At 49.3% G+C, this 22895-nt stretch overlaps 1 protein-coding gene and 1 long non-coding RNA gene across 7 annotated transcripts; one reads left to right on the top strand and one right to left on the bottom strand.

Moving 5' to 3' along the window:
• Window positions 1–2670: 2670 nt before the first annotated feature.
• HNRNPL (heterogeneous nuclear ribonucleoprotein L) lies at window positions 2671–17391 on the bottom strand. 4 transcript variants are annotated; one of them, XM_081275283.1, is made up of 13 exons: window positions 15027–15522; window positions 13108–13226; window positions 12071–12308; window positions 11861–11941; window positions 10816–10917; window positions 10661–10733; window positions 7245–7316; window positions 6853–7133; window positions 5494–5615; window positions 4971–5172; window positions 3828–3885; window positions 3621–3716; window positions 2671–3052 (listed from the first exon to the last, which is right to left on the bottom strand). In XM_081275283.1, the coding sequence occupies exons 1-13, from the start codon at window positions 15288–15290 to the stop codon at window positions 2994–2996; spliced, it is 1767 nt and encodes a 588-aa protein (XP_081131409.1). In that variant the 5' UTR covers window positions 15291–15522; the 3' UTR covers window positions 2671–2993. The 4 variants fall into 4 exon arrangements, with proteins under 4 accessions (XP_081131409.1, XP_081131408.1, XP_081131410.1 ...); XM_081275282.1 differs by having other exon boundaries at window positions 10816–10912; window positions 11856–11941; window positions 15027–15518; XM_081275284.1 differs by lacking the exon at window positions 15027–15522 and adding an exon at window positions 17294–17391 and having other exon boundaries at window positions 6853–7316.
• A 140-nt stretch (window positions 17392–17531) lies between these two features.
• On the top strand, window positions 17532–21379 carry LOC308638160. Of its 3 annotated transcripts, XR_014019765.1 has the most exons (4): window positions 17532–17732; window positions 17912–18035; window positions 18507–18534; window positions 18861–21379. It is a non-coding gene; the product is annotated as an uncharacterized lncRNA (long non-coding RNA). The 3 variants fall into 3 exon arrangements; XR_014019764.1 differs by lacking the exon at window positions 17912–18035; XR_014019766.1 differs by having other exon boundaries at window positions 17532–18035.
• Window positions 21380–22895: the final 1516 nt, after the last annotated feature.

Below are 22895 nucleotides of genomic sequence, written 5' to 3'. Positions count from 1 at the left end.
AGTGGTAGAGCACTTGCCTCCCACATGTGAGGCACTGGGTTCAATCCTCAGCACCACATAAAATTAAATCAATCAAGATGTTGGGTTCATCACTAAAAATAATTGTAAAAAAATACATATTTTTAGTTGTCAATGAACCTTATTTATATGTGGTTCTGAGAACTGAACCCAGTGCCTCACATGTGCCAGGCAAGCGCTCCACCACTGAGCCACAACCCCAGCCCCGCCCACCTTTTTGTTTTGAGTCTCACTTAGTTGCTTAGGGCCTTTTAAATTGGAGGCTGGCCCTAATCTTACAATCCTCTTGCCTCACTCAGCCTCCCAAGGCACTAGGATTACAGGAGTGCACTACCCTGTCTGGCCAAGACTGGTCCACTTTTTAATTCCCAATTTTCTAGTATGTCTGTTAACCTTCTCAGACTTGAGAGTTACTTGTCTGTCATTCTTCCCTGAGAAATTTCATCCCTTTAATATTCCAGAGGTGGGGTTGTGGCTCAGGGCTCGCCTAGCATGAGTGAGATACTGGGTTTGAGCCTCAGCACCCCATAAAAATAGTCACTGTGTCCACCTACAACTAAAAAAAATTTAAAAATAAAAATATTACAGGGTCCTATTTTTCAGGGAAGTCCATTTCATACATTGTTTTTTAAAAAAATAAAATCCCTTGGAAAATGCATCACCCAAGAGCATAAAAATATTGGTTAAGTAGGCTGCTCAGGGAGATGCTCCCCAAGGTGGTGAACAGATGTCTCTGGGCCAGTGGGACTATGGGGAACTTCCCTTCTTAATGAACATGTCTGCCAGCCAGTTTTAGACTATATAAGCAGATTCTTTTTTTTTTTTTTTTTTTTTTTAAAGATAGAGTGAGAGAGAGAGGGGGAGAAAGAATTTTAATGTTTATTTTTTAGTTTTTGGCAGACACAACATCTTTGTTGGTATGTGGTGCTGAGGATCGAACCCGGGCCGCACGCATGCCAGGCGAGCACGCTACAGCTTGAGCCACATCCCCAGCCCTATAAGCAGATTCTTTAGAAAGACAGAAACTATCAACAGATGACTGTTTAGTTATCCATACTATGGAAAATACTGAAGCCTCTATACAGAAATAAAAACATGTAAGGGAAAAAAATAGAAATACCTAACACATGTATAACTCTTTGGAGTAAAAAAGTATAGTTGTAAATGGCTTTATATCCAAGAGACCCCTGTGGACCATCAATGGAAGATGACAGGGAATGAAACTGGATGCTGGGTGACCGACTGGTAAAATTTACTTTGCATCCCCTTCATTAAAAAGCAAACTGTAGTTGATTTAGGAGTGAGCTTTCTTTGGTGAAGTAGGTTGGTCCAATAGATGTACACGATGTAAATTTTAATACTTCAGATTCAATTTTCAAAGCAGGTTGTAAAGCACACCTATGTAAGCAGGTTGTAAAGCACATCTATGTACAATTCTAAGTTGTCACTGTGATCTGTCCTGCAGGATGAGCAAAGTCCTTTAACCAACCAGACTCCTAGGCCTTGCCCGCTAACTGGAGCCATCTTCCTGGGCTCACATAGCCAAGTGGGAGTTCTGCCATTCACTACAATTCACTGCTAGGAATTCACTTCCAGATTAGTATCAGAGATGTTCTCTAAGATACTTGTGTAAAGATCATAGCCTGCAATGTTTGCAGTGGCAAAATAGACCTGGGAATTATTTTCAGGACACACCCACACAATGATACTCTACAGGGGTAGAGATAAGGAGATGGTTGTGTACCAAGTATGATTCAGAACACAACACAAATGGCACAAAGGGTTCTCTTTTTATAAAAATGCAGATATGAAAACTTCCTTAGGAAAAAATTACGAAGTAGTTGTTAATAAACTGGGGTGGCACGTAACTCAGAAAGTTGGGCCAGGACTAAAAAAGTGAGGACAGCCTAGGCAACTTGGTGAGATCCTGTATCAAAAATAGGCTGGGGATGGAGCTCAGTGGTACAGCACCCTGGGTTCATCCCCAGTAGGGGGGTGGGAATTATAACCATTGAGTAAATGGATTCAGCAGAACTTACTTTCTGGAGCTGTTTTCCAACTTTCTAAAAAGGCAGACATGTCCAGCATGGTGGAGCACGTCTGTAAGGCCAGCTCTCAGGAGGCTCAAGTAGGATTACAGATTTTTTGAGACCCTGTCTCAAAAGAGAAACAGAGTTGTGGATTTAAAAAAAGGCAGAGATTTACTTCCAAGGCTTAGGGCCTTAGGGTCCCTTGAAGCTTAACATTTTTTTTGGTATTGGGAATTAAACCCAGGATGGGCTAAATCTCAACACCATTTATTTGAGATGGAGGCGTCTACATTGCCCAGACTGGTCTTTAACTTGTAGTTCAAGTGACCCTCCTGCACCTGTCTCCTGCACAGCTGGAACAGGCCATGATGATGGTGCAGGGCTCTAACAGCTTACTCTGAAAATGATTCTCAACTAGAGCTCGCTTGGGCACAGCCCTCCAAGAATGCTGCTAAGGCCTGCTGGGTTTTCCTCCACAGGACTCCTTCATTCTCTGCACCTTCCCATCTACAGCCCACCTTACTTCCGAGGGCTAGGCCTGCATTTCCTGAGAGCCTGGGGGCTGTGCCCTGACCCGCCAGTACCTCTTCAGAAGAGTGAGGGAAGCAAACACACCCTGCAATCCCAGCAAGTGCTATGTTTATTTTCCAAACAATTTTATTGAAATGTGCCAAGAGTACATGGGCAGCACAAATGTATGAACAGGAAAAAAAAAATCACATGTACAATAATCTTTAAAAAGTGAAGGTTAATCTTGGGAGATATCAGTTCCCCCTCTCCCCTCCCCCTCCAGACTTCCAGCATTTCCATTATGGTTAAGCCTCTACTAACCTAGCATTAAAAAAAGGAATACAAGAACTTTTGCAAAAAAAAAAAAAAAAACCAACGGCATAAAGGAAAGAGAAACGTTTTCCTGCTCGGGTGGGACTCTTCCTGGGCCCCTAATTAGGAGGCATGCTGAGCGGTGGAGAAGCACAACTTCAGAGTGTAAGGATACGGGCCATCTGCAAAGGAGAGGACAGAGAAGTCTGGCTGGGCTCTCCAGGGAACGCTCCCGGACCTGGTTCTCATCTGTACCCACCTCCCATTTCTGCAGTTTAACTGCAGAGTCTAAACTTGTCACTGCCTGATATGAAACTTAAAAACAAATTAACCAAATACACAAAGTATTTTCCCTTTTCTTCCTTCACTCCCATGGAGGAGCTCATTCCCACCACATTAGCTGTTCTATGCAATGGGGCCTGGCCCAGCAAATTCTAGTTGATGGTCAAGTGAAGCCCCCTTTGGGGTACCATCTCTGCCAGTCTGACACAAAAAGAACGACAGCTTGTTGGAGGACAAGTCCACACAACTCCCAAGCAGGCAGAATGGATGGCAGCAAGCAGCCTAGCTGGCCTTCCCAGGAGACGCATCATCAGACTGCTCTCCTGGCGACCAGGTCCTAGTTGCCTGCCAGTGACAGGGAGGGAATCTCGTGGGTCCCGTCTCAAAGGCAGGAGGGACAATTCTGACCTGAAGCCAGCCAAGCTACCAAGCTACCAGGGGAATGACTCAGGACACACAGATACTCACTTGGGTTTTTCATCTGGTAATGGTTCAGGAAGCCCAAAGTCTCCAAGGCATCACTCTTGGATTCCCACTCCAGCAGTCCAGAGGAACTGCGTTCACCTGAGTAGAAAGAAAGGAGAAGGCAGGAGTTTTGGTGGACCTACGCAGCCACCAAGCAGGGGCCTACCATCGGCCAAGGACTCAGTGGAGGAAGGCAGGGCTGCAACTCACTTTTGCCTGAGAATACTTTCACAGAAGTTGGCCGCTTCACTCCCAGCTCATCACAGATCTGCAGCAGAAACAGAGGGTGGAGGAATTCAGGGCACAAGGACTACACAAAGGGAACTCAAGCAGACTAGGGCCCATATGGCCGAGGGCTTAAGTGTTTCTGGAGGAATGGTTTCCAGTTTTTTGTTGTTTTAAATATTTTTAGTTGTAGATAGAATAATACATTTCTTTACTTATTTTTTTACATGGTGCAGAGGATTAAACCCAGTGCTTCACGCTTACTAGGCAAGTATTCCATGACTGAGCTACAACCCCAGCCCCTTAATCTCATACAGTTTTTTTTTTTTAAAGAAAACATATGGAGGGCTGGGGTTGTGGCTCAAGCGGTAGCGCGCTCGCCTGGCATGCGTGCGGCCCGGGTTCAATCCTCAGCACCACATGCCAAAGATGTTGTGTCCGCCGAGAACTAAAAAAATAAATATTAAAAATTCTCTCTCTCTTTCCTCTCTCACTCTCTCTTAAAAAAAAAAAGAAGAAAACATATGGAGGGCATGATCATATATTCTTTAAAGCGTCCCTGTGACATGAAAAGAAACACAGCTTTCAATTCTCAACACTGCCAAAGACTGACTAAAAATATGCCTTTCTAATCTCCTCTCTTTAGTCACCATATGGGTATCAACATCCTCCAAGTGTTTGCTTAAGTAAAAGTTCAGGGCATCACCTGAGGTCACAGTAGGGTCCAAAGTGAACTCTTGCTTTTAGCTCTCCTCTCTGGCTAGCTGTCCCACTTCCCTCTGACCAAGTTATCTAGGCCCTCCCTTTGGGTGTTATGCAGACACTGAGGTGCCCAGACAGGGCATCCACCAAGAATGCATTCTGTCACCAGGCTCTTGAAGTCCCAGCGAATAAACAGCAGCTCCAGCTTGCCAAAAATGCAGGAGGATCAAGGCAAACTCAACTGATGCTGCAAGTTTGGTGCCACTCTCTCATGCCAAGACTGTGAGCAAGGATCCCCACCTGTCCTCATTTGTTCTAGCTCAACCCAGAGACCAACAGAGAAACTCAATAGTTTGTTGAAAAACAAAAATAAGCACTCTGCCAGTGGTGAGGGATGAGCTGCCCGAGAAGCTCCATGGCACTCACCTCGAAGAAGTTCTCTTCGGTCACCTCCAGAGGGGCATTGAAGAAGTGCAGCACATTACTAGGGTGCTGGATGCGGTTCTTGGCTGCCTGCTCCGGAGTGGAGAACCGATTGTTTCTTGATTCGCTGAAGTCTTTGTAACTGCAGGACCCGTCTTCCAGCCCATATGACTGACCGGGCATAATGGCTGGCTGCTTGGAGACACTGTTGGAAGAAATAAAAGGGAAGATTTGTCAGACCCTCAGTTATCTCCTAAGTCTTCTACTATGGTCTCCCTCAGAGGCTCAGTGGGCCCCGTGCCTGTCTGATAGTGTGGTGTGCCTCAGGGGACATTGCTCCACTGCAGAGGCAAGGCTGACCTGTTTTCTCCCATGGCCTCAGAAGAGGGGCAGAGAACAGATGCCACACCCCATTCCAGCCCAAGTACCCATCTCAGTCTCACTGTACACCTCTGCTAGGCCCACTCCCACCCATTTCTCCTTGGTCTTTCTCCAACCCTCCCTTGCCTGGCATGACAGAACTTACCAGACATTCATCTTCTGCCCAAACATGAAGTTGTTGTTGAGGTGAGTAATGGCTCGGTCAACAGCATAGCCATCAGCCATTTCCACCATGGCGGCCCCCGGCTTGCTTTTCATGAACTTTACCTGGGGAAAAGCAGCTGCAATCAGCACTACTGTCCAGCTATGAAGTTAGCTACCCCTCCAAAGTTAGTCAGAAACAATAATGCCTGCTCTGGCTCTGGGCTTAATATTTTCTCACTGTAAGAGGGGAATCAGGGCGACCTGGAAAACTTCCCTGGCCTATGAGCATGCTCAATCCAGGCAGCAGGGTATAGGCAGTGTTTTCCTAACTGCAAGGCAGGCCCTGGTCACAATGTAAAGGATGTTTTGTTTTGCAGGGCCAGGGACCAAACTGGTGCTGGGCAAACGCTCTGCCACTGAGCTGCACCCCTAGCCCCAAAGGCAGGCCTATTATGTGGGTACTGCACTGAGGTACAGCAAGATAGAGCAGCAGAGAGCGAGGCCAGGCTATTCAGCTCCAGGTACTGCTTATGTGTACCTGGGAAGTAATTTAACCTCCATCCTTTCCTGTCCCATTAAGGTTTGTGAAAACGGAACAAATTACTACCTGTTCCACATCTTCAACAAAACTGTACACATGGACCCTTGCCTTGTATTAACCCCTTCCCCCCCCCCTTTTTTTTTTGGTAGTACAAGGGATTGAACCCAGAGGCCCTCTATCACTGAGCTACATCCCCAGCCGCTGGTTAAGTTTTGAGGCAGGGTCTTCCTAAGTTGCTGAGACTGGCCTAAAACTTGGAATCCTCTTGCCTCAGCCTGTTGAGTTCCTGGGATTATAGGCATGTGCCACCACGCCCACTTATCTTTAATGGGCAAGCCAGGGGCTACAGACTTAAAAGGCTTCTAAGACCAAGTTGGTCTGAACAAAAAAACAACAAAACACACACTCGGTCTCAGGTCAGCCAATATTCAGCCCTGGCCCACAGGGAATGCAAAAAGGCCCAGGACTGTCAGAACAGTTAAAAGTTTTCCAGGAAATTCTTACCTAATGTTCTAATGGGTACATTCTTATATACCTTTTGAATTTTTATATTCACATACTGGTTAAATCCTAGTTATTTTTTTTAACATGATAAAATCCTGGATTAACACTGACAATTCAAATAACCAAAACCACAATGACACAGTGAGAATAAAACAAAACCCATCTGCAAAGACTACTTGAGCCGCCTGAGTCACCCACTTCAGAGGCAGGCCTGTTCCCCACTGGCTCTTCCCCCTCCACTGCCTGGCAAGCTGAGGCCCAGAGCCTTCCTTGGGCCTGCTGGGTCTAAAGCCAACTGTCGCAGCAAAAGCTCACCTTCTCCACATTGCCATACAAGCAGAAGACATTGAAGACTCGATCACAGTTCATCTTAGATTGATCCAAGCCATAGACCATGAGCACAGGGCTGTCGGCGTGGGGGCCATACTCGGGTGGTGGGGGAGGGGGTGGGGGGTGCCCATACTGGGGGCCGTAGCGGCTTGGGCCCCGACGGTGACCCCCCACTGGTGGGCCCATCCTTCTCCCTTCGTAGTGAGGTGGGGGGGGCCCGTAGCCCTCATCATGGTAATGGCTGTGGTACCCACCGTGGGGCCCTCCTGGGGGGTGGGAAGGAAAGAGAGGGAGGACGGGTGAGAATTTGCGCGGCGGGCGGCGGGCAGGGGCACATGAGCCACGGGAGTCCACGGAGGGGAACCCCCTGCCCTCACCATATTCTGCGGGGTGATCTCCCAGGAGAGGGGGCTGCCTCTGGCGTTTGTTGGGGTTACTGCCAGGGTCACCTGCAGATAGAGAAAATAGTTACAAGTCGAACTCAAGAAAAGGGATGTCCCTCTCCCTTCTGACTAGAAAGGCTAATCTCAAAGTTGCTCAGCTCCCATGAGTTTCACTGCAAACCCTTTCTTACAAGGGCTGCTAGGGATGCCTTCCTAAGTCCTAACCCAGGATGGGCATGAAGCCCAGACCTTAAGGCTGGAACCCCACTCCCCACCCCCTGCCCACACCAAAGAGGCCAGCTTCCTTTCTTAGAGAAAAGGCCAGGCTTTCTGCTTACACGCTCTTACCCACCCCAGCCTCCTGGGGAAGCCCAGCTCTCAGGTCCTCTGGGGAACTTGTGAGCTACTATGGAACCGATGGAAGGGAAGGGCCAAGAGCAGCTTTGCAATGTAATTCCCAATGAAGGGAGGAAAGGGTAAGAGCCAATAAAATAACCAAGGAAGGGCAGACACAGGATAAAGTCTGGCCACCAAAACCCCAAGGCTCTGGGAGCTCTAGGTTCCATTCTCTTGTCCTATGCTCTCTAGTCCCTCTGTTCTCAACCCTGGGCCCAGTCACCCTCCTCCCCAGTCCCATCCAGCCCAAGGAGACAGACTGTAGGAGCTGACGAGCAGGGCAACAGCAGAATCAGATCAAGTGAGCAGTCATGTACAAGGCATTAACATTCTCAGACCCAACAATGGCGCAGATTCACCCCCCCAACCCCAGCTGCAGTTTATAACCACTGCCATTAATTTAGCGCTTAAGTGGCAGACACTGGGCTAAACGCTTTACAGACATCACAGCTTCTTGAATTCCTCACAACAACCCTATGAGGTAGGTACTAATGTTTTAGCCCCATTTTACAGATAAAAAAAAACTGAGTAGTTACCTTTTAACTGAGCAGTTAAAAGACACTTTGGCTCAAGGTCACAAAGCAAGTTAGTGGCTGGGCCAGGATTTGAACCGGGTCTGGCAGACTGCAAAACCCAGGGCTCGAAACCAATGCCCCTTTCTGCCACCTGGCCTGGGTTTTGTTTTTTAACAGTCAAGTCATTACAAAGATGGAAAAGGGCTACTTACAGCAGAAGTACAGAGTACAATGTCCATTTGTCACAAAAAACAAATCTGTATTTTCTCTTACCATTGGACGCTTCAACAGTGAGTTAGCACAGTTCTGAAAGATGGCGTCCCATCAAACATACACTGCGACCCTGCATCACATGGTTTTACAGTCATAAATACAAGTTACGGTACACATCCGCTACATTTTTTAAGAATTGTTTTAAAAGTCAATGTTTTGATTAAATCAAAATTGGCTCACAGATGTTCTGTCCTCAGAAGATATCAGAAAAGTGGAAATAAAGGTGTATGAAGTGGGTAGTGTCCCTCCGTGTTGTCACCTCCTCACATTGTGTGCTGCAGTGCGGTGCTTCTGGCTGTGTAGCGCTCCATGTGCGTGTCTCCTGGTATGAAGTGTGCCAGTGGCCCCACTATGCCCGCGCTTTTGGCCTTGGGAGCGCGCCTGGTTACCCACCAGCAGGTAACTGTGTGCCTCTGAGCTGTTTGGCTGTCTGGTTTTAGGTCTGTTTTGGTTTTTTGATTTTTTTTTGTTGTGGTTTAAGTTTTTTTGGTTTGTTTCTGATCTCCAGTTGGTGCAGATTATGTTGGCAGCCGGTGACTGCAGAAAAAATAAAAATATCAAAACAGAAAAGAAAAAAAGAAGGCCCTCCCCAAACCAAAGGACTTAAAAAAGCAACCCATATGGCGAGGAATGGAGAGAGGATCCTATTGTCTTGGAGGCCCATGGAATCTACTTCAGTCTATGAAACGTTCTCCGAAAAGAGCACCGCTGGCTGGCTGGGAGAGCTCTGTTCTCTGTGTTTCCTACTTCTGTGTACATTCTTGGGTTCAAGTTTGCTTGGATTTTGACTTTTTTTTTAATGTTTAATAAAAAAGCAGTGTCTGCTGCCATGTTGCGTTTCTTTCTCTCTTTGTCTCTGTCTGCCTCTGTCTCTGTGCTTGTAGCTGTTCCTTGGAGCGCGGTGTGGTGTTCTTGATGTAGTGAGCTCAAGTCTGCGGCTGTTTCTGGGGACGTGGTGGAGGCTGCATGTTCTGTTTTCTCCAGGAAGAGCTAGTGGTTTTCTACCCTGTGTGTTGGTGAGCAATGTGCAGAGGCAGAGCCGCTGAAGTATGGTTCCTGAGGGGGTGGCGAAGCACCGCCCTCACTCCAGGTTACCTCATCAGCCCTCGTTTTTTTTTTTTTTGGGCCCCAGCCTTGGGGCAGCCAAAGCTGAGAGGCATCAAAACCAATGCACAGCCAGCCCCTGCCACTAGCCCCTGCCGGTCTGCACATCTTCTAGTTATGTTCCTTGGAGAAGAAATGGTTGGTTGCCATGTTTCTGTTAGCAGTCATGTAATGCCATTGCCCGCTCTGGTACATTCACTTGGTCACCAATTTGTCTCTGACCTTTGGAGCAGCCAGGCCCACAGGGCCTATTGTGAGGGTCCTGGGGAGAGTCTAGCCCACCCTGCCCACTGCTTTCCCAGCTGCAAAGGCGAGCAAAACAGGCCTCCCTAGGAGTGGGGCCTCTGGCTCCCAGAGCCTCTGCGATGTCAGCAACCAGCCTCCTCCCTCAGCCCATGGCCTAGTCCGACGAATCAGACCAAGATTTGGACGGTCTTGCTGATTTTCAGAGGGGGTGCCGCTGTTTTTCAAAGGCAATCCTCCACCTCTCCCGCCTACCAAAGGCAAACCATTCTTGGCAGACACTAGGAAGGGGGTAGTCCATTTGGGCCCCCTGCAGAGTTGTTGAGTCCCCTCTACAAATGAGGTGTGGCATGTCCGCCCTGGTCCAATCCAGAATGTCTGACCTCCACAGGGTCAGCTTGCTCAAAAGCTCTGCTGCAAAGTCCAGCAGCCCTCATCACTTGCTCCATCTGTCACCCCCACAACCAGACCCTCTCAACAGCAGAGAGCAAGAGGACCATTCCTGGCCCAGTGGAAATGAGTCAATGACCCTAACCAGGCTCTAGAAGGAAAGCAGCAATATCCAACTGGGAGCTGCTACTGGGTTCTAAACCCCCTGCCAGGCTTCATCCTCAGTGAAGCCATGCTTCCCACCTGGTCCAAGCCTCAGCCTTGACTCCGCACCCTCAGCTCTTCAGAGGGCCCCAGGCAGGACCCGCATAGGTCCCTCATTCGCCCTCTTATCACTGGGGTGTCTTTTTCAAGAACTGACCCCAAGGCCCTCCCATGTCCATAGGGAGCCCAATGGCATTACATAACCCTGAGCCCGGGTCTATGAAGTGCACTAGTCGAGTGAAGGCGAGGCAGGTATGTTTAGAACAAAGTGGCCGTCAGGATTACCTTGTCCACTGAGGTTGGGGTTTGTGTAGTCCCAAGTATCTTGATCATTCTTGAACACATTCAAGCGTGTAGGCTGTAAGGACAAGACAAAGCTTGAGACCAGCCATCCCCTCTCACCTAGAAGCTGCCAAGGAGCAATCACTTCCCAAACCTACCTTTGCATATTCGATCTTCAAAGTGCAACAGCCAGAATAGATGTCAGCCCCATTAAGTGAGGCCTTGGCCCGCTGGGCACTTTGCACTGAGTCAAATGTGAGCTTAATTAAGGAAGGTTCCCTCGTTGAAGCTCTTTGGAAAGGACTTCCAGTTGTCTCAGGGATGAGTTCAAGACAGTACTCAGACTGTGGTGCATGTGGGCTCTGGGGTCAGCTTACCGCCACAGCCTCAGGTGACAAGTCACAACTGTAGAGATGGGACTGGAGTGTTGCCCATGGAGGAGTGGCCACTGTCCAGAGTACTCCCATGATCTGCACTAGCCCTGACATCATCAGAGACGGTAACACGTCTTCAGCACCACCACCTTCTATGCCCCAGTTGTCTCTCATGCTGCCGTAACCTCAGAAACATCAGGTTATAATTCCTCCCGAAAAGCCCATTAGTAGCTTCCTAGTGAACCCTGACAAAGCACCACACTACTGTCCAAGATACTCTGAAGGAAACCCTCTCCCTTGTGGGCTACTCCACGCTCTTCAAATCCTCATGTCTCCCCTCCTTATCTCATGACCTATGCAAAAGCCATTTACCCTCCACCTGAAATGCCCATTCCTGTCTCCTCATGGAAATAGGACAGCCTTCCTTGGGGACCTGTCCATGTCTCCTTTTATACTCTTTTCCCCGTAACTCTCACAATTCATTCTTTTGTTCTTTTTAAAATATTGTTTACTTGTCAACAGATCTTTATTTTATTTACTTATACGCGGTTCTGAGAATCAAACCCAATCAAAACCACTTGCTAGGCAAGCACTCTACCACTAAGCCACAACCCCAGCCCTTAAAGTTCACTCTTTCTTAAGATTTTCACTGTTACAACATATGTCTGGTTTCTAGTTCTCTCTCTAATCAGATCTTGAACTCTATAAAGGCATCTGGTATATGGCGGACATTCAGTATACACATGCTAGGCAAAAAAATGTTCCTAAGCCACACCCTGTGAGAACCCCACCCAAAAAGCCACCTATTTCCCCATAAAGGATATTCCACCATGGCCTGGACTCCATTCTTCCGGAAAATGACAATTCTCTGGACAGGACCACAAGGATTACAGATAGTGTAAAGAACATCCTGTAAAAGCAAAAGACAGGCAAGATGAAGGAGTCCTGGGAAATCAGTCTGGCGTGGGAAAGTGACGAGGAGATGAAGAAGGGAGGACACTTTGCAGAGGAGCCTACAGGAATGCCTGCTGACACGCACCGTGGTTATGGAATAGATGGGGTTCAGGATGGTAAAGAGAAGCACACTGTTAACGCTCCGGGAGTCATCTGAGTCCCCAGGGCGAGAGATCTTCTGGCTGGTAGAATAATTGACAAAAGCAGGGTGACCAGCAATATAGATTTGGTTGTCGGCTGCGTAGTTCACTGCATTGCAAGCCCCCAACACATCTTCAAATTCTACCAGTGCTTGTCTCTTCTTAGGCATCACCACCACATAGCTGGTAGAGAGAACATAGGTTTCAATCATCTTGGGGGAATGGAAATTATGAGAATGTCTTCCAGTTTTCTTTGAAATGACCCAACCCCGATACTCCATGCCACAGGTGTAGTTTTAAGTCATCCCTTCCTCTGGGACCTCCTCCTGACCTCTCCTCCTCACTAGACTGAGTCAGGTGCCTCCCACATACCAGAGTTTACCCTATAATAGTGCTGACCTTTCTGGATGGACAAGTTTCTGAAAAAAGGAATCTAGGATAATTTTGTTCCCTTTTGTATTCCCACCTATTTGTGCCAAATAGTCAATAAAAATTTGCTGCCGAGTAAAGCAATGTTGACCAGAAAGTATGAGGCAGAGAAAAAGAGAAGAAAGGATGTGGAACTTGCTACAAGAGGATCCAAAGTTCAACCCCAGGAGTAGAAATGGTGTAAACCTAGTCAAAGGACCTCAGACCAGAAAGGCAAAATCACTACTTCCAACCAGAAACCAGTGTCACAAAAGCACACTAGGACCTGGGCACGGTGGTACACTGTAATCCTAGCAGCTCAGGAGGCCGAGGCAGGAGGATCACGGGTTCAAAGCCAACTTTAGCAACAGGAAGGGACTAAGCACCTCAGTGAGACCCTGTCTCTAAGTAAAATCCAAAATAGGGCTGGGGATGTGGCTCAGTGGTCAAGTGGCCCCAAGTTCTATCCTCAGCGCACACACACACACACACACACACACACACACAAAAACAAAAACAAGCACACTAGGGAATTGACTTTTCAGACCCAGCTCCTGGTCTCTGGGCCCCGTACCTGATGGGTCCAAACTCCTGCAATGCCTCCACAAGGTCAGCTTCCACCACACCGTCAATCAGGCCCCTGATGTGGACAACTGGGGAGGCAGGGGTTTTGTGGGGGTCATCGTAGTTCTCCTGAAAAAAGAAACAGAAAGAACACCTCATTTTGTGACATACAAGATCATAGTCCTCTGTGTTGTTGGAGATCCAGTCAAATAAGTTACGTGTCACCCAGGAAAGATGCATGGGGCAGAAGAGAGGGAGCAATTCAACCCTATCACCCCAAAAGGATTCTGGACCAGCAGAATAACCGCTCTGAGTGGTAGCCACTTGCCCATTGGTTCTAGCTTCTGAGAAAGGGAAAAATGTCAACTTTTACATCCCACCAAGGACCATCTCTCCTCCTGCTCAATCAAGGAAACACAGAACAGTGGCTTAGAAAGCAACCTAGCAGGCGAGGCTTAAACAGCTATCTGCTGTTGTGTGAACAGATGTCTGTTTTCTGCATGTGCCCCACCTTCTTTGTATTCTCTGGTTGAGCAAACCAGGCACGACTGTTCTCCACCAGTCATCCCCAAGTCCAGCCAGGGCAAAATAGTATGTGCTCTTAAACTTGTGAAGGACCAGACAATTTTGACTCCTTCATGCCTTTTATCGCTCCCACCAAAATCTGCTTTGAGAAATACTGCCTAAGCTGGACTAAGGAAAAAGGGGTGAGGAAACTCAAAGAAGAGCAACTTCAACCCACACTACTAAGTTCCTTCTCAGGAGAAGTGTCTTTCTAGTCACAGAGATAGCAGCCTCTGGGGCTCAGGAGCAAAGTAACTTTCTCCTCCATCTCTCCTGGGCTCTGGGCCCAGCCTCCTGTCTGAGAAATCACTGGGCACAAGACCATGGAACAGGGACAGAACTGGATTCTATTTCAGGAACCGACTACACAAACCACAGGAGACACACCCTTCCCGGTGGTTATGGGTCCTGAGTTCTAATTCCAGAATTGTCCCTCACTAGCTATGTGATGGAATCTCCCTTATCTTTTGCTGGTTTCCTCTCTGGAAACTGGGAATTCATACACCTGCCCCAAACCCACAGAACAGCGATTCCTTAATAGAATGACTTCTGAACAGGTCAAACAGAGCCCGGGAAGACCGAGCAAAAGCCCTTTAATAACTTCCGCGCGTGGGGCTGGCCCCGACCCACAAGGGACAACTGGTGTTGTTTCGGGGGTGGCAGATTTAAGAGGCTGAATCCCTCCTCCCGTGGACAGACGACCGGGGAATATTTGGGTTTATCAACCTCCAAGAAATTGAAATCGTAAGCAAACGTGTCAAGGTTCCAACGTCTGGCTCAACTCCCAGACAACTAAATCTGCCTCTCGCAAATCTTCCTATTTCCAACGCCCACAAAAATAGGGAAAATATTCTACGCTGGGGTATATTTTTCAATAAATCAATAACTGGAGGCCGGGAGTCAAGGCGTGACGCTACTGGGATCAGACAGCGATCGGCCGGAATTCCCTACTCCGCCGGGCCGCCGCCCACCCGTTCCCGCTCACGAGATGCCCCCCCCAACCGCCCACGAGGCCAGGCGAGAGAAGCGCGCCTGCGCACCGGGCCACAGAAGAAAATGATAAAGGGGGGGAAAAACGGCCCGGCCGCGTGCCCGACCCCCACACACTAGCCCGCGGCGCCTGCGCAATACGTTGCCCGCAACGCGAGCAGCTTCCTCCACCCCCTCAACCCCCGCTCAGGATTGCGCGCACGCGCAAGTGCCTGTCCTCGCGCAATCCCCGCCGTTTGCCCAACGCCTGCCCCTCCCCCACTCCCGTCAGCGGCGCGAGGGCCTAGGCGCCTGCGCAGAGGGGCCCCCCAAAATAAATACCCTGAAAGTACGAAAATTTCCCACCCTTCCCAGAGTCTAAAGCCCTAGCCTCACCCCGCCGCCGCCTCCCGCTGCCCCGGCTCCTCCACCGCTGCCGCCACCGCCTCCGTGCTGGTCGCCGGCGTTGTCAGTCTTCAGCCGTTTAGGAGCCCGGCCGCCCTCACTGCCGCCGCCGTAGTAGCGGCCACCGCCGCCTCCGCCGCCCGCCGCCGCCATCTTCACCATCGCTCCCGACCGCCTCAGCTGCTCGTCCGGCTGCTGCCTCTGCTCCAGCCGCCGACGCCGCTTCTCCGCCCGGGGCAGCAGCCTCCGCGACATGGCGGCGCAGAACCCGCCTCCCCCCGCCTCTCATTGGGGGAGGGACCCGCCCGTCACCCGCCGCCCCCACCCGATAGGGGGAGCCACTGGCCCCGCCGCGGGGGGAGGGGAAGCTTCTGCACGCCTTACGCGACTATTGGACACGGCTCACGCCGTTCTGCAGAAGGGCCCACCCTCGTTTGTCTGAAACACTCCTTATAGGCCAGGGCTTTCTGCCAGTCATTTCTCCAATCCCGCCGCCTTAAAATAAACCCCAACTTGATAGGTCAGATTTCTGGCATTGCCCGGCCTCACCAAGAGCGCCTAATAGGAGCGACTCTCCAACTTTTGGGAGAAGTCCCGCCTCCTTCCCACTTTCGTTGGTTTTGTCGCTAGTCCGTCAAACTGAAAATCTCCCCAGTCACGACTACCTTCCAGAGCCACTCTGCAAGGAGGCAAGGAAGGCGTTCATTTTTGTCTCTTTGCAGTGGTTACTACAGATGCCTATCTTTTCTGTCACCACCCAATTGGTCAATGGAGAGTGGAAAGAGTATGCTCTCGCTAAATGGTAGGACTACTGATGGTCTCTGATTGGGTGAAAAAGGGGAGCCACAGGCGCTTTTTGGCGCAGTCTAGGAACGGATCTGAGCAAGGACGACGCATGCGCCTATGTGCTTTTCGGGGCCTCCAGAGGCGGGGCGACTCTTCAAGGAAGCGATCGCGGGAGTATCTAGGGTATTTTTTGATTGTCTGATGTTTGCCGCTCCGGAAGTCTAGAGCCACAGAGAGGGCAATTCCCTGCTATCTACATTCCCATCACTGTACTTGTACCTCTTCACAGCCAACCTACTCACGGCCGGTTTTTTTCTTCCCCCTTTTTAACTCTATTCTCACCCTGTCAGTTGGGCAGTCATTTCTCCACCTCTAAATTTGGCCACAGTAACTCCTTTCAGTTGGCAGAAAGGGAAGGAGCTTTCCCACACCTCTCCATCTTTGGCCTTGTGCGCCCCTCTCCGCAGAATACTTTTCCCGCTCTCCCTCCAATAGAAGTTAAGGGTCAACTCCCTGTCGGTGCAGAGTTCAGCTCCCTTCCCACCCGGACCCCCAGGATTTGCCTTCTGATAACTCAAGCCACTGGCTTTCACATGACAGCCCTGAAGAGGACTCCCGGGACGGTACCCTCAGAGGCTCCAGCGAAGCCCAAAGACCAGAGCTCGGGGGAGGGGCGCCGGAGTTACAGTAGTGGAGGGGCCGTCCCGTGATGGGGCTGACCCCACCCCCGCGGGGGGCACTGACGAGCTAGGGTTGTGGCTCAGGGCAGGACGCTCGCTTTGCCTGCTCGAGGCCCAGGGTTCCACCCCCATCACCAAAAATTAAATAAAAAGAAAAGAATGAGAAGCAGACAAGCGAGTCTAGGGGTCGTGGGAAAGGCGGAGGACGGGCCCAAAGGTGCTCCGGAACCTTTCCGCCCGGGTGAAGGGGTTCCCACAGTCTGCGCCCTGCGGAAACTAAGTTTGAAATGGGGTCAAGGGCACAGAAAGAATGGAACAGTGCCAGTTTGAGGGACTAAAGTTTTGTGGGAAAGTATCTGAGGAGACCCTAAAAATCAACTGCCAAGTCGCACCCGGAAGATCACAAAACCCGGCAGGACTGGGACAGAGGGCGCCACGGGCTCTGGGCCACGTGACGTGGCGGAGGGCGGGGTCGCGGGCCCAGACGTCAGAGGAATGCGGTGGGGGAGGGGAGGACCCCGGGCCCCTCCCCTCCCCGCCCCCGCGCCCGGCCCGGACGCCCCTCGCGCCGACGTGCGCCGACTGAACGCCGCGGAACCGGTCCGGGCGCCGCGCGCCGCAGGCCGCTCTCCCCTCCGCGCGCGCCCACGGCGGCGACCCGGCGGCCGCGCCGTCTGCACCCCACGCTCGCGGCCGCCGCCCCACCCCCAGCCCTCCGTGCGGACGGCCGCGGGTAGCGCCTCTGGCTAGTGCCCCCGCGCCCCTCCCTGACCCCGCGCCCCAGTCCCCTACCAGCTCGGCGGCGAGCCTGGCCGGCCGTCCGGGATCGAAAAGAGCAGACACTGGGAAGTTTTGGGGGAGGGAGGGGCGGGCCTTAAAGGGACCACGACCTCTTTTCAGCGTGGAAAAAAAAAAATGTGTGCGGGGAAGACCGTGGAGGCCACGAGGCCAGAAAGGAGTAGGAAGAGCACCGGCCGCCCCACTCGAACTCCGCGCCTCCCCAGACCCCCACCCCCGCAGGCAGAGAGTCGTCCTTCCTCTTGGTCAGCCAAGTGCCGGGTTGGTTCGTTGGGTTGCGTGGTACAGATGGCCAAACGGACTCGGGTGCAAGTGACTAACCCAAGGCGCCTCAGCGTGTCAGTGGCCGGGCAGGTTTGTCTGACGTCAAGGCAGAGGCACAGCCCGGCCCTGCAGTGCCTGTGTGGTTCTGGGGGCAGCAGTAGAGGAGGAGGTGAGGAAGGCTCGGGGGTCACGGTACCGTGTTCTGATAGGAGGCTGCTGCTTTGGGAAACTGAGTTAGTCATCCTCACAATTAGGGACTCAGTCCTAGCACCTTCCCCAGGGTGATCGTGAGGACTGCTTGGGTGCATGGAACAAAGGGGACCTAAGAGGCTTACCCCCATTTCACAGATGACCTAAAACAAGCCCACAGAGTGCGCGGAACAGCTGGAAATTCCACAGCAGGGCCGCCTGTCAAAGAGCAAGTCACTCCCCTCAACTCCGCGCCACGCCAAGGGAAATCTGAGCTGCACAGGTTCTTGGAAACCCACACCTACCCCCTTTCTACTAGTTTTCTGCGGGGCACAAACACTGCCTTTCCTTTTATTTGTTAAATAGCCAAAGTTCACTCTTGCCTGGGGTCTTTGCCTTAGCTGATCCACTCACTGGATGTTCTTTCCCCACTTTGCTCCTTGTTATCTGACCTGCCTCTTCTGGGATGTCAGGTCTTGACCGCGCCAGCCTAGTTAATCTTCACAGTTTTTGTGTGTGTTTGGGTACCAGGTATTGAACCCAGGGACACTTAACACTGTGCCTGACCCATATCCCCCCCCTACACACACACATACACCTTTTTTTGGAGAGGGTGTCTTGCTTAGGCCTCACTAGTTGCTGAGGCTGGCCTTGAACTTGCCATCCTGCCTCAGCCTGAGTTGCTAAGATGCCAGCTCTCCAAAGTTTTAATCATGGCTCCCCACTTAACTACCTTTTTATTCTTCTGCCATAGGAACCTGTCCAGACTTTGGGGGCCAAAAGTAAGTTATGTATCCCATTACTTTATTCTTTTCTTTTCTTTCTTTCTTTTCTTTTTTTTTTTTTTTTTCCTGTAGTGGGGATGGAACCCAGTGTAAGGTCCTTGCTTAGCATCTGGACAGCAATCTTAAGTGAGAAAGGCTCACCACCCTGTCATACCAACCCAACCCTTCACTGCCTGCCTTCTTTCCCGCCCAAGGGAGCATCACCAACCCCTCATACCAATCCCACCCTTAACCACTCACTTTAGGACCCGCCTGGCTCTAATCCCTGAACCTGCCCCATCAAAGTCCCAAACCCCAAGCCTGTTTTGCCTCTCTCCATCTAGGGAGAGATGTGCCTTTATTTGTCACCTTGGCAAAGGGAGCCTCCCTCAACGTCTATGCAGATTCTAAATGTCTACTTCAGGCCTCCAAGCTTCTCACTGCCATTGGAACTGAAGATGGCGGCTAAGTGACCTCCTTCTCCAGTGGGCACTTCCCTCCTGACCTCTCTCCTTATTATAGGCCTTTGGCTGATGCTCACCGCCTGCGTCTTTAGATTTATTCAAGGCCAGATTCAAAGGATCTCTACCCAAACCACGAGCCAGCTTCTGTCACAGGTCAGCATCGCCTGGCTCCTCCTGACTGTCACCATTGCCTCAGTGACACCCAGCGCCCCTAACAAGGGTCCAGATGCCACCCCTTCCCAGCAGGAAGAGGCTACAGAAGATTGATCTATGTCCCTTAGGGGGCCCAATAACAAAAAAAAGGGGGGTAAGGTAAAGTCCTTGCTTAGCATCTGGACGGCCATCTTAATTGAGAAAGGCTCACCACCCCTCACACCAACCCAACCCCTAACCATCTGCAGTAGGACCCGCCTGGCTCTAATCCCTGAACCTGCCCCATAAAAGTCCCAAATCCCAAGCCTGTTGTCTCTCTCCATCTATGGAGAGATGGCCTTCAGCTCTGACAAGTTACCTCTCCTGTGTACCTATTTCTCGCTCACCTATCTCCCGGTTCCTCACTTTCCTTTCACCCAGGGCCTAGGCAGGCCCCCAGCACCAAGCTGTAGCCCAGCCCTTTATTTTATTTTGAGTCAGGGTCTTGCTAAGTTGCTGATACTGGCCTCAAACTTGTGATCCTCCTGCCTCAGCCTCCCGAATCGCTGGGATTTAGGTGTACATTACATTTTGGATGCTTTACATTTTGTACATTGCATTTTGGTTAATGGCATGCATACCCCACAGAGGTCCCATAAGAAGGTCTAGCCTAACAATGTCAGCCATCTTCGTGGTAAGTACACTGATGTTTGCATAATTCCCGGGGCCTCCCCTGCTTAAGTGAGGCCTTATTCCTCAATGACCCTCTCTGCAGGCATTCAAGCATTCAACAGTTGTTAATTGAGCCCACACCATCTGGAGCAGGTGGGTTGAAACCGTCAATGTCAACAACAGAGCTAAAATCAACACTTCGGGATGACTTTCCATGGACAATAAATGGGGAAAACTTGTGAGATGGCGGTAACAGCTGGGAAGAAAAATGAGGCAAAGGGGACCCGGGGTTGTGTGAGGGCAGTGTGCGCTGCTCAGAGGGATCCCCAGGGGAGGCTTCTTTGGGAAGGTGACATTGTGGATACTGGGAAAAGAGCATTCCAAGCAGAGGGACAGCCAGCGTAAAGACCCTGAGGTGCCAATGGGCAGGGCCATGACTCCAAACCGCTCCTGTGGGGCTCAAAGTGGCTGGTGCCCAGCCCCCCCCCACCCGCCTGCCCCTGTTGTCACCAGTGTGAGACACCACAGTGAAGTCCTGCTAGGGCTATAACTCAGTCGTAGAGCGTTTGCCTCAGATGTGCTGAGGCCTGGGTTTGAGTCTCAGTACCACAAAAAAAGTTAATTAGGCAACAACAACAACAACAAAAGTTAATTAGGCAATACACGTTCATGGTGCAAACAGCAATCAAACATCAAACTTAGAATGATCAGCCTCCTTGCCTGTCCTCATTTCTCTCCCAGAGGCAGCCATTGCTACCAATCCGTGAGTGTCCTTCCAGAAATATCCTAGACGCACAGAGCAGATTCTTGAACACATCCCCCATCACGAAACTTTGGGAAATGTTCCGAGAATTGCATGGTTGGGCAATTTTGTCACGTGAACGTCTTGGAATGTTCTAACACAAACCTGAATGGCACAGCCACCTACACACCTAAAGTATGTGTAGTGCCTATTGGTTCTTTGTAGACCAAAGAGTGATTATGTGTGACATTGACTGTAAGATACCCTTTTCCATATTTCATACAAATGTCTCTGGTCTTTGACTTTTTTTGGAGGATCATTTTGTATTTGTGTATAAAGAACTGCTTCATTATTTGTTTTTTGTTTTCACTCTTAAACAATCTTATAAACCAAAGCATTACCTTAAAATTGTAATGTAATGCCTAGATATTCCCCACCCACCTTAAAAAAATAAAATATTAGTGTCTTTGGGCCCTTTTCCTTGTCTCCTTGAATTGCCTTGCCATCTCTGCACTCAAGGGGGTGACCACTAAGCCAGGCATGGCAGGGCGCACCGGTAATCCCAGGGGCTCTGGAGGCTGAGGCAGGAGGATCACCAAGTTCAAAGCCAGCCTCAGGGACTTAGTAAGGCCCTAAGCAACTCAGTGAGACCCTGTCTCTAATTAAAATATAAAAAAGAGCTGGGGATGTGGCTCAGTGGTAAAGTGCCCCTGGGTTCAATCCTTGGTACCAAAAAAGGAAAAAAAAAAGGTAACCACTGTCGTCCTGAAATTTGTCTTTATAATATACTTGCTTTTCTTTATGGTTTTATTACAAACCTTTTTTTCTTTATTGTTTAATCTTTTCTGTTCCAAGATCTCATAAAATGGAATCACATTGTTTGTATTATATATAAATATGTTTATATATAACAATAAATATAGTATATTCAATTATGAATTAAATTATCAAATATAAGTATATATTATAATAGATTATATAAAATTATAAATATAAGTTAAATCATATATAAATATATGTATTTATGTTATATATGTATAATAATTTATTATTTATAATAAATAATAAAATATATTTATACATAATATTATTTATTTCATGGAAATATACATTCATATGTTGTAAATATGTACATAAATATAAATTTTTTCCCTCTCTTTTTTTTTTGTTTGGCTAAATTGGACCCAGGGTCTCATAAATGCTGGGCACATGCTCTATATCTCAGCCCTTTTTCTCTTTTGGTACTTGGAATTGAACCCAAGGTTGCTTAGCCACTGAAATACCCATCCCCAGTCCTTTTTATTTTTTTACTTCGAGACAGGGTCTCACTAAGTTGGTTAGGGCCTCCATACATTGCTGAGTCTGGTCTTGAACTCATGATCCTCCTGCCTCAGCCTCCAGAGCCACTGGAATTACAGGCATGCGCCATTGTGCCTGGCTCCGCTGAGATTTGTCCAGGGTGGTTGAAATATCTTTTTTAGGGCTGGGGTTGTGGCTCAGTGGCAGAGCGCTTGCCTAGCACATGTGAGGCCCTGGGTTCGAACCCCAGCACCATATAAAAATAAATAAATAAAATAAAGGCATTCTGTCCATCAACAACTACAAAATTTTTTTTAAATCCTTTTTTGTTCACTCATTTTTGTTATTGTGTATTATCCCATTGTAGGTATGTAACACAATCTATTCTGGCAGTGGGCTAAATAGTGTGTAGGGGGGCATTTCCTAATTATTTGGCTATAAGAAAAAAAAAAAAAAGCTCTTTTCCCATTCTTAGTGATGCTTTCTAGTAAGTACGACATGTTTCCAGCCAGAGTCTATGAGAAAGTCTTTTTCTTTTTGAGCACTACTTGGGCTTAAACCCAGGGGTGCTCTACCACTGAGCTACATCCCTGGCCCTTTTTATTTTTTATTTTGAGACAAGGTCTTACCAAGTTGCCAAGTCCTCAGACTTCCTGGCCTGGCCTGCCCTGTGGATTACAGGTGTGGTGCCCTTGCACCTGGACTTGTTTACTGCTGAGCTACTTCCCCAGCCCGTCTTCTTTTCAATGTCTGGATAGTTTTTCTTGCATGATGTCCCATAATCTACTTTGTGGGTGGCCATGGGGGCTGTTACTAGGCTTTCACTAGCACAAAGAGAACTTAAATGATCGGCCTGATATCTATCTATCAGTTTTCACATTGGCAAATGCATCTGTAGGATAAATGCTGTCTCAAAGAAGAGGTACAGTTTATTTAATGAATCACATTATTGTTTATTATCACTTCTTTCTCGGTTGTTGTTTTTTTTTTCCTGCTATTATTTTTCAAAACTTATCTCCCCCCACCCCTGCCTTGACACTGGGGATTTGAACCCAGAGACACTGTACCAC

The sequence above is a fragment of the Spermophilus citellus genome (genome assembly GCF_964194105.1).
Source record: "Spermophilus citellus genome assembly, chromosome: 18".
NCBI classification, from domain to species: Eukaryota; Metazoa; Chordata; class Mammalia; order Rodentia; family Sciuridae; genus Spermophilus; species Spermophilus citellus.
Note: the sequence above shows the minus strand (reverse complement) of the source record. Positions and strands in the feature narration are given on the sequence as shown.

Coding starts and splice junctions, on each gene's coding strand:
- HNRNPL (XM_081275281.1), bottom strand. CDS start 15,290: ATGTCGCGGAGGCTGCTGCCCCGGGCGGAGAAGCGGCGTCGGCGGCTG. Junction 5,616..6,852: donor TGTATGGCAATGTGGAGAAG/GTGAGCTTTTGC, acceptor GCTTTTCCCCAG/GTAAAGTTCATGAAAAGCAA. Junction 3,717..3,827: donor GAAAGTATTCTCAGGCAAAA/GTGAGTTGCAGC, acceptor CTTTCTACTCAG/GTGAACGCAGTTCCTCTGGA.